Below are 12,713 nucleotides of genomic sequence, written 5' to 3'. Positions count from 1 at the left end.
GGCACTGATTCCCTGAGACTTCTAATCTGACCCTTCTATGGGCAGAGGGGATCTGGTGGCCAGAGAAATGTCTAAGGCAGAGGCGCAGGGGCTAAGAGCTGGCAAAGTCAGGCACAGAATGGGAAATGCTGAGGGCTGAGGGTGGGTGCCGCCAGTATCTGCTCCACCGGCCCCTGTGGAACTATAGCAAGATAACACGGATATTTCCCAAGTAAGGAAAACATCCAGCAGACAGCCTGGCTCCCAGAAGGACTGTACAATTTATTTGCTGCATAAGAACCTGGAGAGGGGTTCCCAGGAACACAGCCACGGGGATCTGACCCCAGCATCAATCAGCTTTCGGAAGGGGTGTCTTAATTAATGGCAGCCTGCATGGGCAGTGGGGAAGCCCAGGACTCTTGGAAACTGAATAGAAGTTGGCTCAGCATCCTGGGGGATTTCATACTCATGAGCTGAGCTCGTTCAGCAGTGAGCCCAGACAGGCCTTGGCATCGGGTCAGGACTCTGTGAACCATGCCATCCTGAAGGGGCTGGGGGGGCTTCAGCCACCGACCTCAGGTGGAAATGGACATGGAGATGAATTCTGCAAGACACTAAAGTGATGCAAGAAGATGTGGCTTTGCAAATAATTGGCCATGAAGGGATCTCATGGGTGAGAACACTGGCTCATCCAAGCAACGGGGGACCTTAACACTGAAGCTACCCCAGATCCCAGATGCAATTCAGCCTTGGATAAGTGCCAGGGGCCTTAGCAAAAAGTGACTTTAAACCACCTGGCACAATCAACCTTGCTGGGGCGGACGTGTGTATTTGAAAGAGCCTTTCACTGTCCAGATCGTGGCCACTTAGGCAAAGGGAGGCTCAGAGCCATTACCTGTCCAGTGGAAACAACAGGTCTGTGGAGGGTTAAACACAATGAGATTAATCGAAAGAACCTACAACTCGATATTGATTTAACAGCTATCGATATGGTGCTCAATAAATGCCAAGTCCCCTTCTAAGCACATTTCAAATATTAATTCATTTAATCCTCCCGGCAGCCACACGATAACGATGATCTTAACGGGAAGAGGTTCCGTTTATCAAGCCTCCGTTTCGTGGACGTCACCTTGCAAATTGTTTGACATAGATTGTCATCTCATGTGCCCATGGCTGGGGCTCTGTTTCCCCTCCAGTACTCTGGCTACCTTGAATCGAGGGTCGGGGGGTTGTGCTGCTTTATTCCATGGGTTTTACACTGACTACCCCATTGTCTCATTGAACCCCTACATCAGCATTGTGAAATAACATAATAATGATGATGATAATATCAATAACAATAGCAGCTAACAATTGAAAATTCTCTACATGCTCAGTGTTTCAGATGCCTTATCTCATTTAATCCTCATAATGCCCCCTTAAAGTAGGTGCTATGAGCACCCCCATACAGTTGAGGAAATCAAGGTGCAGAATGGTGAAATGACTTGCACAAGTTCCACCAGGATACAGAGAGGATTCCAGAACCCATTCCAGATTCCAGATTCCAGAACAAGTAACCCCTCTCGTTAGCTACTAAAGCCACTGCACTATCCCACGCCATCTCTCACCAGCAGTGGCTTTAGTAGCTAACGAGAGGGATTACTTGTTCTCATCTGTGTATTGTGCATGTGTGTGCGTGGCGGGAGAGGGGGGCGCGCAGCAGGTGGGAACTGAGGCCACCAAGATACTAACTTCCTGATTCCAGGTCTCCCTGCTGGCCCCAGAATCTAGACCTCTTATCTTCTGGTTTCACACGCCCGGAGTTGTTGTCAGGACCCGCTGCCAGGTGGATCCCCGGGTCCGGGGCACAGGGCAGCTTACCGAATTCAGACTGCATGCCAGGGTAAATGAGCCTGAACACGAAATCCGTGGCCTCATCGTCTTCCTTGTCTGAAGACGTGGACTCGGCAGAACCCTGAGGGCTTCGCTTGCGAAGCTTGGGAAACACCTTGCCCTGAAAGCACACGACCCAATGCACAGAACCCTGGGACAGCCCCGTCCCCCCAGCTTGCCCAGCCCGCACTCCGGGGTGGGTATACGTAAGCCCACAGAGCTGTGCTGGGGTGCACTTCCCAGGGCTGAGACTACCCCCCGGCCCCAGCCTCCCCCTCCCAGGCCTCCTGCGATCACCTACCTTTCCCCTCTGAGACCAGAGTGGGGGGTCCAGCTGGCCATGAGGAAGCAGCCCATTCTCCAGGCACGAGAGGAACTGCAGGAGGTGACCGCCCTTGGGGAAGCGGAAGGGTGGCCTCTGGATCCCGTCCTGGCTGACCAACACCACCGTCCCGCCGCTGTCCACTGCCACCGCCAGCCGTCCAGAGAAGACCCAGCAGGAAGTCACTATGAGGCACGGGGACGGGGCCCCTCCGGCAAACACCTCCCACCCCAGGGATGCCAAAGGAGACTCAGGGGTCCTGCTCTGAGGCTCTAGGAAAGGCCTGGGCAGAAGGCGAGGGCCGTTTTGTCTTCTACCTCTCTGAGTCCCTCTCATCCCACTCACAGTCCCCAGTCTCTGGGGAACACAGGACAAGGTCATGAGGAGCTTGGCTGGCTCCTTTAAGTCAGCGGCCAAAGGAAAAGCACGCCCCAAACACCTTATGCCCATCTAGGACCTTCTGTGACCTTGTCTACCACACATCTACCTGACTAGTTTTTGCATGGAGGCTTTCAGTCCTACCCGTCTCAGGGAAAGAACTGCTTCTAGCCAGCAAGTGCAGTACACTTTCCGTAAAGAAGCACAGCCCATTAAAGGCCCTGTCTTAGTTTAATACTCATAACAGCCCTTCGAGGCATATCTGTTATTGTCTATTTTACAAATGATGAAACTGAGGCCAAGAGAGGTTAAGTTACTTGCTCCAGGTCACACAGGTGGCAGGTAGCAGAGCCAGGATCTGAACCCAGGACTGTCTGATTAAAGAGTCCGTGATCTCAATGGCTGTGCTTTGTGTCTCGGTGAGGCACAGACCCCTTGCTTTCTAAAACACCATGGCCCTCTGCTTGAGCTGAATGTACCTTCTCTGGACTTTAAAGGAGGACTCTAGTTATTAGTCCTGGATCTACAAATCCCTGGCTTTGGAATCACAAGAACTGGGTTTGAGTCCAGGCTCTGATGCGTACAAACTGGGTGACATTTGCAACAAACTGCTTCCTCCTTACCGCTAACCTGGGAAGAACCAAGTCCCTGTCCTTGGATTGTTGTGACGATTATGTCACAGGTGCATGAATTCTTAGAACTGTGCTGGGAACATGACAAGTACTCAGTGAGTGTCAGCCAACTACCACATGGGGTGGTACATCATTTGATCCTCACACTAACCCCAGGTGCAGCGTGGCCCTTATCACCCCCATTTCATAGATGGGGAAACTGAGGCTCAGAGAGGTGAAGTCCCTTGCTTGCGGTCACACAGTAATACTGGATGTCCACCACAGTGCCTCACAAGGTTAACATGGGCAGGGGTAGAAGGCAGTTTGGGGATCCAGCAGGAGCAGTCCAGGCTCCTACCGCCCTGGCAGACCCTACCTTGCTGATGGCAGTGCAGGTAAACAATCTCCTCCAGGCGGATGGTCATGGCATAGTCCCAGTAGACACTGGAAATGGAGGGGTGGTTAGGCATGCAGGATGCAGCTCTCTGGACACTTATGCCTACCTACCTTAGCATGGGGAAGTGTCCAGGAGGGCAGCAGACAAAACCCATGGCCTCACTAGGACCCACCTCTTCTCATCATCTGTGATCCATCCTGCCCAGACTCTTATCTCCTCTTCTGCTGGTCCCAGCACCCAGATCTCCAGTTTTCCTAGGGGATCCTCCCCAACTCTCAGTCTTTATGGCTGAGGTAAGACTGACCCTAGCCATACTGTACCCCAGGGACCAGAAGTGATCACCTCTGACCCAGGCCTGGACAATACACATATCACTGCCCAGACACAATACTTGGCTGTGCTCAAGGATGGTCTCAAGACTCAAGCAGAACCAGTAAGACCCAATTATTGGATTTATATTAGAAATAACTGGGAAAGAGATACTTCTTTCTGCTAGGATAGTACTGATAAGGATGCTAGAAGTCGGGATGTAGGGGACCATGCGAAAGCTTGCCTGAGAATGGAATCAACAGAGATGAAAGCAGAGTCAAGATACTGAAAGACTTCAGGTCCCTGTGACATCATTCAAGTCCCTGGATCAAGCCATGCCTGAAGCCATATAGTACCTCCAAATTTTTCAAGTCATATGAGACAATGCTTAAACCAACTTGAGTTTGAGTTTCTGTCATCAGCATCTAAGTCTGACAAACTCACACCCTAACATCAGGCCACCATGTGTCCCATGGGAAGGAATCAGAGGAGCCATTCAACAGTCTTGACTTATAGGTTCCCAGCAGTGTCACTTGGGGCCTTCTCTGAAACTCAGTTTCCTCATCTGTAAAATGGAGCTGATAGTAATACCCACCTCATGTAGTTATTATGAAGATTAAATGAATCACATATGTGAAGAACTCAATTCAGAGCTGAGATGCAAAAAAGTACTTGGTAACTGGACCCCATGATTATTTACTTAAATATTTCTATCCCCAGCTCAAAGCCCACCATTATCTTGAAACAAATGGCTTTTCCCATCCGAACATGATGGGAGGTGGAGGTAACTTGGGCTTTGGAGAAGCCACAGGAATGAGCTATACAGACCCCTCTGGGAGATCTTGCTGCAGGGAGTCAAGTTGGCTGCAGCTGCCCCTCTGGACCCACCACATTAGTGCTTGAGAACACACTTCTCTTGGGCAGCCCTCAGCCATGGACTGAGCACACAGGGGGCTACCGCAGGGCCCATTCCTATGGGACATGGGACTCCTCTAATGGACAATTTTAGCGTGGTGCAATGGATCGAATAGTGGCTCCCCAAAAGATATGTCAAAGTCCTATACCCCAGAACTTGTGAACATGACCTTCTTGGAAAAACAGTCTTTGCAGATTTAATTAAGTTTAGGACCTAAATCCAACAACTGGTGTCCTTGTAAGAGAAAGGGGCAGGGATATCTGAGAGCCAAGAACAGGGGAAAAGGGCAGGTGAAGACAGAGGCAGAGATTGGAGTGATGCAGTCACAAGCCAAGAACACCTGGAGCCACTAAAAGCTGGAAGAGGCAAGGAAGGGTTCTCCTGAGAGCCTTCAGAGGGGCTATGCCCCTGCTAACACTTGGTTTGGGACTCCTTTTTGTCCCCAGAACTGTGAAATAATAAATTGCTGTTGCTTCAAGCCATGAAGTTCGCCACCATTTGTTGTGGTAGCCCTAGGAAACTAATATACTTGGAGACCCCCAAATGACCTGTCCAAAATGTTCTTAGAACTTTGCTATATCTGAGACTCTTCCTATCCAATCCTCCTTCCTTCCCCCTTTCCCTTCACAGGTGTCAGACCAGCATTACATTTGAAAGCTCTCCCACTTATCCTGTCCCCTTGCTTCTGTCCTTCACAGATGCTTCCCTAATCATTCTCAAGCATGCCTAATCCTGCCTTGGCTCTGTTTCTAGGAGGACCCAAACGGATACAGGCTTCAAGGTCAGACAGGGTTCAAATTTCATTTCCACCACCTACCACGGACCAGCTGGGACTTTGTTTCCCCAGCTATGAACTGAGGAAGTTGGTACTGATCCTCTCTAATGGCCCTTCCTGCCTGGTCTAGCATCAGCCTCCCCAGGCTTCATGAGTAAATGTCCCTGGATGCACAAGCAAGCAGGCATTTTTTGGACTAGCAGTCTTCTCCGAGTCCTTCACAATCTGAGTCTCAGCCAGGGAGACCCTGCCTGGGTGTCTGCAGCTCCAGGTACACACTGCATTGTTCTGTCTTCTCCTGTTTACTCCTCTGTCTCTCCAAAGGGTACTTACTGGTCACCTGAAGAAGAGGTTGCTTTGTTCACTGCTGTATGGTTCTCAGTGGACATTCAGAGTGAATGGTGAACACCAGGCTCTGGGGAGCCCACACGAACACAACAGCGTCCCCAGCCCCACCAGACGCCAGCAAGGGGGACCCTGTGCCTGGGGTCCCTTTGGATTCATGAAAATACCAACAGCAGCCCCCACTACCGAGCCCTCTCCAAGTGCTAGACTCCCTGATGAAGACTTAGCCTGAATTTTCTCTTTAAATCCTCCCTATTCAGATATACCCCAGTTTTTTACAGATGAAGAAAGTGGGGCTCAGAGGTGAATTCAGTGGTTCAAGGTCACCCAGGTGGGAAGTAGCAAGGGCTGAGATTTTGCTTTAGCTTTACATGTTCTGACAGCTGAACTGAGGTATAAATTACATATCATGAAATTCACCCACTGTGAGTGCATAATTTAATGAGTACATCTACTTAGTAAGTTTATAGGCTTGTGCAACCATCACCACAATCCAGTTCTAGAACATTTCTATTGACCCCCCCAAAGACCCCTCATGCCTGTTTTCAGTTAATTCTCTCTTCCCACCCTAACCCAAGCAACCATGAGTCTGCTTTCTGCCTATTCTGGATAGTTCATCTAAGTAGAATCATGCACTACGTGTATTGTTTTTTTTTGTGTCTGGCTTCTTCCACTTACCATGTTTTTAAGGTTCAACCACATGGCAGCATGTATCAGGACTTTATTCATTTTTATGGCTGAACAGTGTTCATTATCCATTCATCAGTTGATGGACATTTGGGCAGTTTCAGTTTTTGACTATTACGAATAATGCTGCCATGAATGAGTTTTTGTGGGGGCATGTTTCCATTTCTCTTGGGTAGATTCCTAGAAGAGGAATTTGGGTCATATGGTGAGGCTATGCTGTAAGACTCTGCCAGACTGATTTGCAAAGTGACTCTGCCACCAGCAGTGTATGAGGGCTCCAGCGGCACCACACAGCAGGGCTGAGATTGGAACCAAGTCCAACCTGACTTCAGAGCTCAAGTTCTTACCTCTTTGGTGATATTTCTTTTCTAATCCTTAGGAAACCCAGCTAGGGAGTTAGGGTCACGGTGTGTAAGTGGATGGGGTGGAGGGAAAAGAACCTCCTTCCTAAGATAAGGACCTTCTCATTCTTATCTATACTGCTTTTGGGTCCCAAAAGGGATGCTGGAGTCCCAGAGCACCCCTACCCTTTAATCCCCATGTTTGGAACCCCTTGTTGTTTCTCTCCCACTGAGCTCCAAGTTCCAGGCGAGAATAGATGAGGATCCAGAGCCCAGGCCTAGGGAAGCCCCCAGCCCTATCAACAATGACGTCAGAAGTTCAGATTCAGCTGGAACAAATATTGAAGCACCTACTATGTGCTGATTCACGGAGGAAGAGATGATGCGGGAACAAAGAGTCCCTGAGGATTTGAGCTGAGGGTAGGGGTGAGGGTGGGATGATAGACTTGGCATTTTGGCCAGTGCCTTTCCCAAAATGTTAGCATCAAAAGTATGCCCCCCATCCCCACCCCATACACAATCCTGGGTTTAGCTTCAAGCAATATTCAGGCCCCTTGCAGTGTTTAAGGCTTTGATGGAAGATACTTCAATGTTTGGGGATCTCTTGTAGACCCCCCAGAAATTCCTTCAGTTCTAGGGAGATCATCTCATCTATGGTACAAGGGGAAACTGAGGCTCAGAGAGGAGGAATGATGTACCCCAGTCACCCGGCAAGGTGAGAGTGGAAAAGGACTTAATTCCATTTTATACAAGTATCTGTAAAATAATCTATATTGGCTCATTCACTGTCTCCTCCACTATAATGTAAGCTCTGAGAAGGGTTTTCCTCTCCTTTTATTCAACTGCCATAAACCCTACCATCTAGAAGTGTGCCTGGCACATAGTAGGTGCTCAGTAAATATTTGCTGCGCAAATGAATGAACCCAGGTTCCCCGATGTCCCTGCCTCATTCCACAAAGATTCGCTGTGCACCTACTATTGGATATGGCCTGTGGTAGACATCGAGGGTAAGACATGAGCAAGCCAGAATCTCTGCCTTCACGGAACCACGGTCTAGTGAGAAAGCCCACTGGTGTACTAGCAGGTGCAGATGTATTGCGTGATTACAGTTTTGTGTAAGTGTTGCAAAGTGGATTTGGGAATTGGGGCGATCTAACCCCAGCTGGAGGTCAGGGAAGGCCTGACACTGAGCTTTAAGACAAATAAACTAAGGTGAGGCTCCGAGCAAGAATGTCTCCTTGGCCTCCACGCTGGGTGAGGGTCTCTGCTGCAGACACCCCCGAGCTGAGCCAGAGTTCAACTATCTGGGCCAGCCTGGGACGGGGTGGACTTCCCTTTGACCCTCTACGCGGGCAACTTCCAAGCAGAAAGTGAACAGTTCAGGGAAAGGAATTAATCACATCGATGTCTGTGTTCATTACATGGAGGTTTACGATGAATACAGGACATGAGAACAGTGTCCTGCTTAGGTTTCCTGAAAAGACTTCTTATTTTTCAGAAATACAAATGCAAAATATTTATGGATGATGTTTCTGATGACATCTGCAGTCCGCTAGGAGGCATGCCTGCTGCAATGAATGATGTTTGATTTAAAGTGGCTGGTGCTTAAATGAGAGAGCGCAACATAACACAGCCCAAGCAGCTCAGCATACCTCATCTCAGCATTCACAGCTCAGCCCAGGCCTTTGGAGATGTAGAAAGCAATCACCCTGGGAAAGTTGTTGGAACCCAGAGGCTTGGAGAGAAGGCCAGCAGAGATCACCCTGTACTTCCCACGTAAGAAAGCACCTCAGTTGAAAGTAAGCTGCCTTTCCTCTGAAGAACTATACATTAACTAAATAAATCCCCTTTTATTGAAAGCCAAAATATATATATACATTTATGGATGAAATACATGATACTTGTATCCTGCTTCTGAATAACGTGAGAGCAGAGAAGGGAGTTGCACTGATGGCAGTTAGGGCTGGGTGACAGGTACCTGGGTTCTGTTTTTATGTTGAAAATTCTATATAATAATTTGTTTTTGAACTTTTTTTTCTTTTTGTTTTTTGGGCAGGGGGAAGTATATAGTTCGGGAATCGAACCCGGGTCTCCAGCATGGAAGGCAAGCATTCTACCACTGAACCCCTGGGCACCCTATAAGAATCTGTTTTTGAAAAGCAAGAAAGTGTAAAAGAAAAATAGCATGAGACACAGACTCAGAGCAACAGAAACCACTGCTTCTCCTCCTGCCAGCTGTCAAGAGTCTCAGGGTGAAGTCCTGGGATGGCCACACCATTGCAGAAGTTTCCCTTGATTCTTCCTAAAATCTTCCCTGATTGTGTTGGGAGAACACATATTTGTTACTGTGTGACATGGAATCCCCAATCCCACTGACCAGTAATATATAGTTCTGAGCACAACTCCACCTTTGCTGGGGGTTTTAAATATTGCAGGAAGCCCAGGAGCAGATGCCCACGAACCTCTCCTGACTCCCTTTCTCACAGAGGGATGGGAAACGGCAGCAGGAGACTATGGAGCATTTTATTTCTCTTTTTGGATGGTGATTTGGCCAGGGCATTGCCTAACTTCCATATCCAAAGAGTCTTCCAGCTGGTTTCTGCACGCCTCCTGAGTTCTTGAGTTACCCACGAGGTCACAGCTGCAGGAAGGCTGGGCCCAGTGGCCTCGACAACCAGCGATAGTCCCATAAAGCAGGTGGTTGTTGCTTTATTTGGCTTGCTCTGCCCAGAAGGGAACTGCTACTGTGCCAAGGGCATGGAGGGACCCAGGGGAAACCCGCCGGGGACTCTTGCCTTACCTCTTCTCATAGTCCAGGTCTCCCACAGACCCGTTCATCAGCTGGTTGGGTGTCCACTTTAAGGTCATGACGTCAGCCGTCTGGTGCAAGGACAGGTACCCTGGGACAGCCTCCATGTCATCCCTCTGCAGAGAGAAGAGGGGACTCAGACCTGACGGCAGTGCCAGAGTCACAGTGGACATGGGCCCTGGGCCACCTTGTTCAAGGACGTGTAACCAGAACAAGGCTGGGCTCTTCCTTTCAAGGCCAAGGCCATTTTCAGTTCGGGGACACCCTCAAACCTCCTTCCACATGGCCAAGCTGAGCAGAGCTGTTTGCTGCCAATAATCCAGGATGAGTTCCACAGAGACTCGGGAAGATCACTCTGCTCTCAGCATTTCACACTTGTCCTCCCCTCCTGAGGCCGAGGGGCTCTGCTGAGGGGTGGAGGTGGGAAGCATTCTTCCGTACCCGGAAGGGAGCTCTGCCCATCTCAACATCTGCCCTTTCCAAACTGGAAGGCATGCATCTGGCCTCATGTTGGCCAGTCTTAAGGGAGAAAGAGATGGCAGATGAGTTCTAGGTCCCCATTCCACAGACATTGCTCAGAAACACGTTCCCCAAATACCCCCACCACACTCTCCACTCAGCAGCCTGGCTCTTTGCCTTCCAAGAATTTGCCTGCAGGACTTTTCACTGGCTTTATTTTATCCCAAAGGTAGGTGGTGATGGTGGAGGCAGGGATATCACCAACCCTACAAGCCTCACCTAGAGAGGAGGTGCAAATTGAAGTAGCCCCTCCACCAAATTATTTTCACAGTAACAGCAGACAATTAACTAGCATTTATTGAGCACCTAATGTGTACCTTAACACACACTATCTCAATTAAACCACACATGCTTAGGACCCATGAGGAAGCAGCACTGCAATATCTCATTGACTCTAAAATGCCCCGTTCTTTTCATATTTTAGTGTCTCTGAAATGAGGATGTGCCGTACAATCAGCATTGTCCTGCGGCTGAGACATAGTCGTCATTGCTTGACCTTGTGCAGATGCAGTCAGAACAATTCGTACTGATGTCACGTCAATTAAGTTTTGTACTTGGCTGTTCCTTCCCATGTGGAGTTTAAGTGCTATTGAAAATGTCTTCAAAAGATGAGTCTGTGATTCAGCTTTGGATCAAAAAGCTATTGTGAACGTAGGCTGGGTAATGGAAGAGTGGGGTGCAGATGTGATATTGGCAAAGCAGATACATTATTTATCACTGCAGGGATGCCCACTGACTCCTGTTTTCTTGCAAAGCAACAACCAAATGCTTTATGGGAATCAAGAAGTTCCCAGAGATGAGTAGACATTTGCAAGAAAGGCTGCATCTCCTGTACTCCCGATAGGGGCTGTAAAACTTTTTTCTGTAAAAGACCAGATAGGAAATATTTTTGAGTTTGTGAGCCAACTCTATCATTCTGGCATGAAAGCAGCAGCCGTACACAATATAGAAAGTACGGGGCCTGTCTATGCTTCAACTACACTTTATTTACAAAAACAGGTGGTATTCAGATTTTGATCCTGGGGCCCACAGTTGGCTGAAGTCTTCTCTCAGCAGAAAAGAAAGTGACAATAGGTAGAAAAATAAGGACATCAATGACTCGAAGTCGAAAAGTGACAGGGAAGAGTTGGACTCTGAAATGTGAAGAAGTTCTAGAAATATCTAATGCATTTCAGTTATATTTTTCCTTGCATGTACACATAAAAGTGATGCATGATCAAAAACAAACCAAAACTATGTCCAAATACGTGTCTTTCAAAAAAGGGTAAAATAAAAACTCCAAGGGGCAAAAGAACAATGTATATAATTTACTCACATTTTTCATTTCTTGATGTTAAAAAAATGGTGCATCCTAAAGTCATGACATCTTATATTGGAGGAAATAGGGTTTTGATGGGGGGGTCCTAAGACTCAGAGAGGAGAAATGACTTGTTCAATGGTCTCAACAGTGACCACAGAACAGGAGTGGCCAACAGCTCTCCTTTCCTCACTCCCCACCGAACCCAACCACCACACTGCCCCTGAGACCAAAGGAGACCGGGCATGAGGAAGGGGCTGCGTATGTCTCCATCGCCACCCTTCCACAGGGCCTGGTCTGAATCTTAGAAGGTGATTAAATGACACAGACTCAGATGCCACCTGCCTGAATTCAAATCCTACCTCCAGCCCTTACGTCACCTCTTCAGGCCTCTCTGTTATCCATAATAACCGAATTTCCCCCAAAGAGCTGTTGTGAGGGTAAAAGAGTTTATACAGGTAAAAGTACTTAGCAAGGTGCTTGATAAATGGGAAATGCTCCATAAATGTTAGTCATGATGATTTTCTTGACGTCCCAAATATCTATCATATAGCAGGTGCACTGCAAATGTTTGCTGAATGAGTGAGCTTGAGAGTGGATGGAAGGACAGATGGTTGGGCGGACAGATGGGTAGACAGATGGCCTGGTGAATAAACGGACAAATGGATGGATGGAAAGATGGACAGATGGAGGGATGGCTAAGGGGGGCAGATGATGGATGGATGGGTGGGTAGATGGATGATAGATGGACACATGTGGGCAGATGGATGGATGGGTAGGTGGATGGATGGATGGATGGATGGATGGATGGATGGATGGATGGATGGATGGAAGGATAGGCGAACAATATGGAGCCAGGGGGAGCCCCTTCTCTATAGCCTGCAGCCAGATCCTAGTGGGAGATCTTGTCTGGACCTGAGATGGACTCTCACCGGCTGAACCAGGACGTTGTTCTTGCCATACAGCAGGGTGGCCCGGGAGTTCTGGTGGAGGGATTCCACGTAGTCGCGGGCGGAGAGGGATGGCCGGTCGTCCATGCTGCCGCTTGAATGCCTCTTCTGGATCTGGTAGCGTGGGGAGCAGGACATGGCCTGGAGTGACCTTCAGGACCTACACCCCAAGAAGTTCTGGGCCTTGCCCCCCCCCCCCACCTCCC

At 48.7% G+C, this 12,713-nt stretch overlaps 1 protein-coding gene across 5 annotated transcripts in view; it reads right to left on the bottom strand.

The window, feature by feature from the left end:
* The window catches only part of SGSM1 (small G protein signaling modulator 1), a 99,191-nt gene that overhangs the window by 46,017 nt on the left and 40,461 nt on the right, over positions 1-12,713 (bottom strand). For all 5 annotated transcript variants that reach the window (XM_077160671.1, XM_077160673.1, XM_077160674.1 and 2 more), the window contains exons 8-12: positions 12,490-12,621; positions 9,733-9,857; positions 3,539-3,606; positions 2,153-2,316; positions 1,840-1,972 (exon numbers count right to left, since the gene is read on the bottom strand). In XM_077160671.1, the coding sequence (XP_077016786.1) occupies positions 1,840-1,972; positions 2,153-2,316; positions 3,539-3,606; positions 9,733-9,857; positions 12,490-12,621 (622 nt within the window). The remainder of the gene's footprint in view (positions 1-1,839; positions 1,973-2,152; positions 2,317-3,538; positions 3,607-9,732; positions 9,858-12,489; positions 12,622-12,713) is intronic.

The sequence above is a fragment of the Tamandua tetradactyla genome, chromosome 5, assembly GCF_023851605.1.
Source record: "Tamandua tetradactyla isolate mTamTet1 chromosome 5, mTamTet1.pri, whole genome shotgun sequence".
In the NCBI taxonomy this organism is placed as follows: Eukaryota; Metazoa; Chordata; class Mammalia; order Pilosa; family Myrmecophagidae; genus Tamandua; species Tamandua tetradactyla.
The sequence above is the reverse complement of the archived record's forward strand: the minus strand, read 5'-3'. Positions and strand labels throughout refer to the sequence as shown.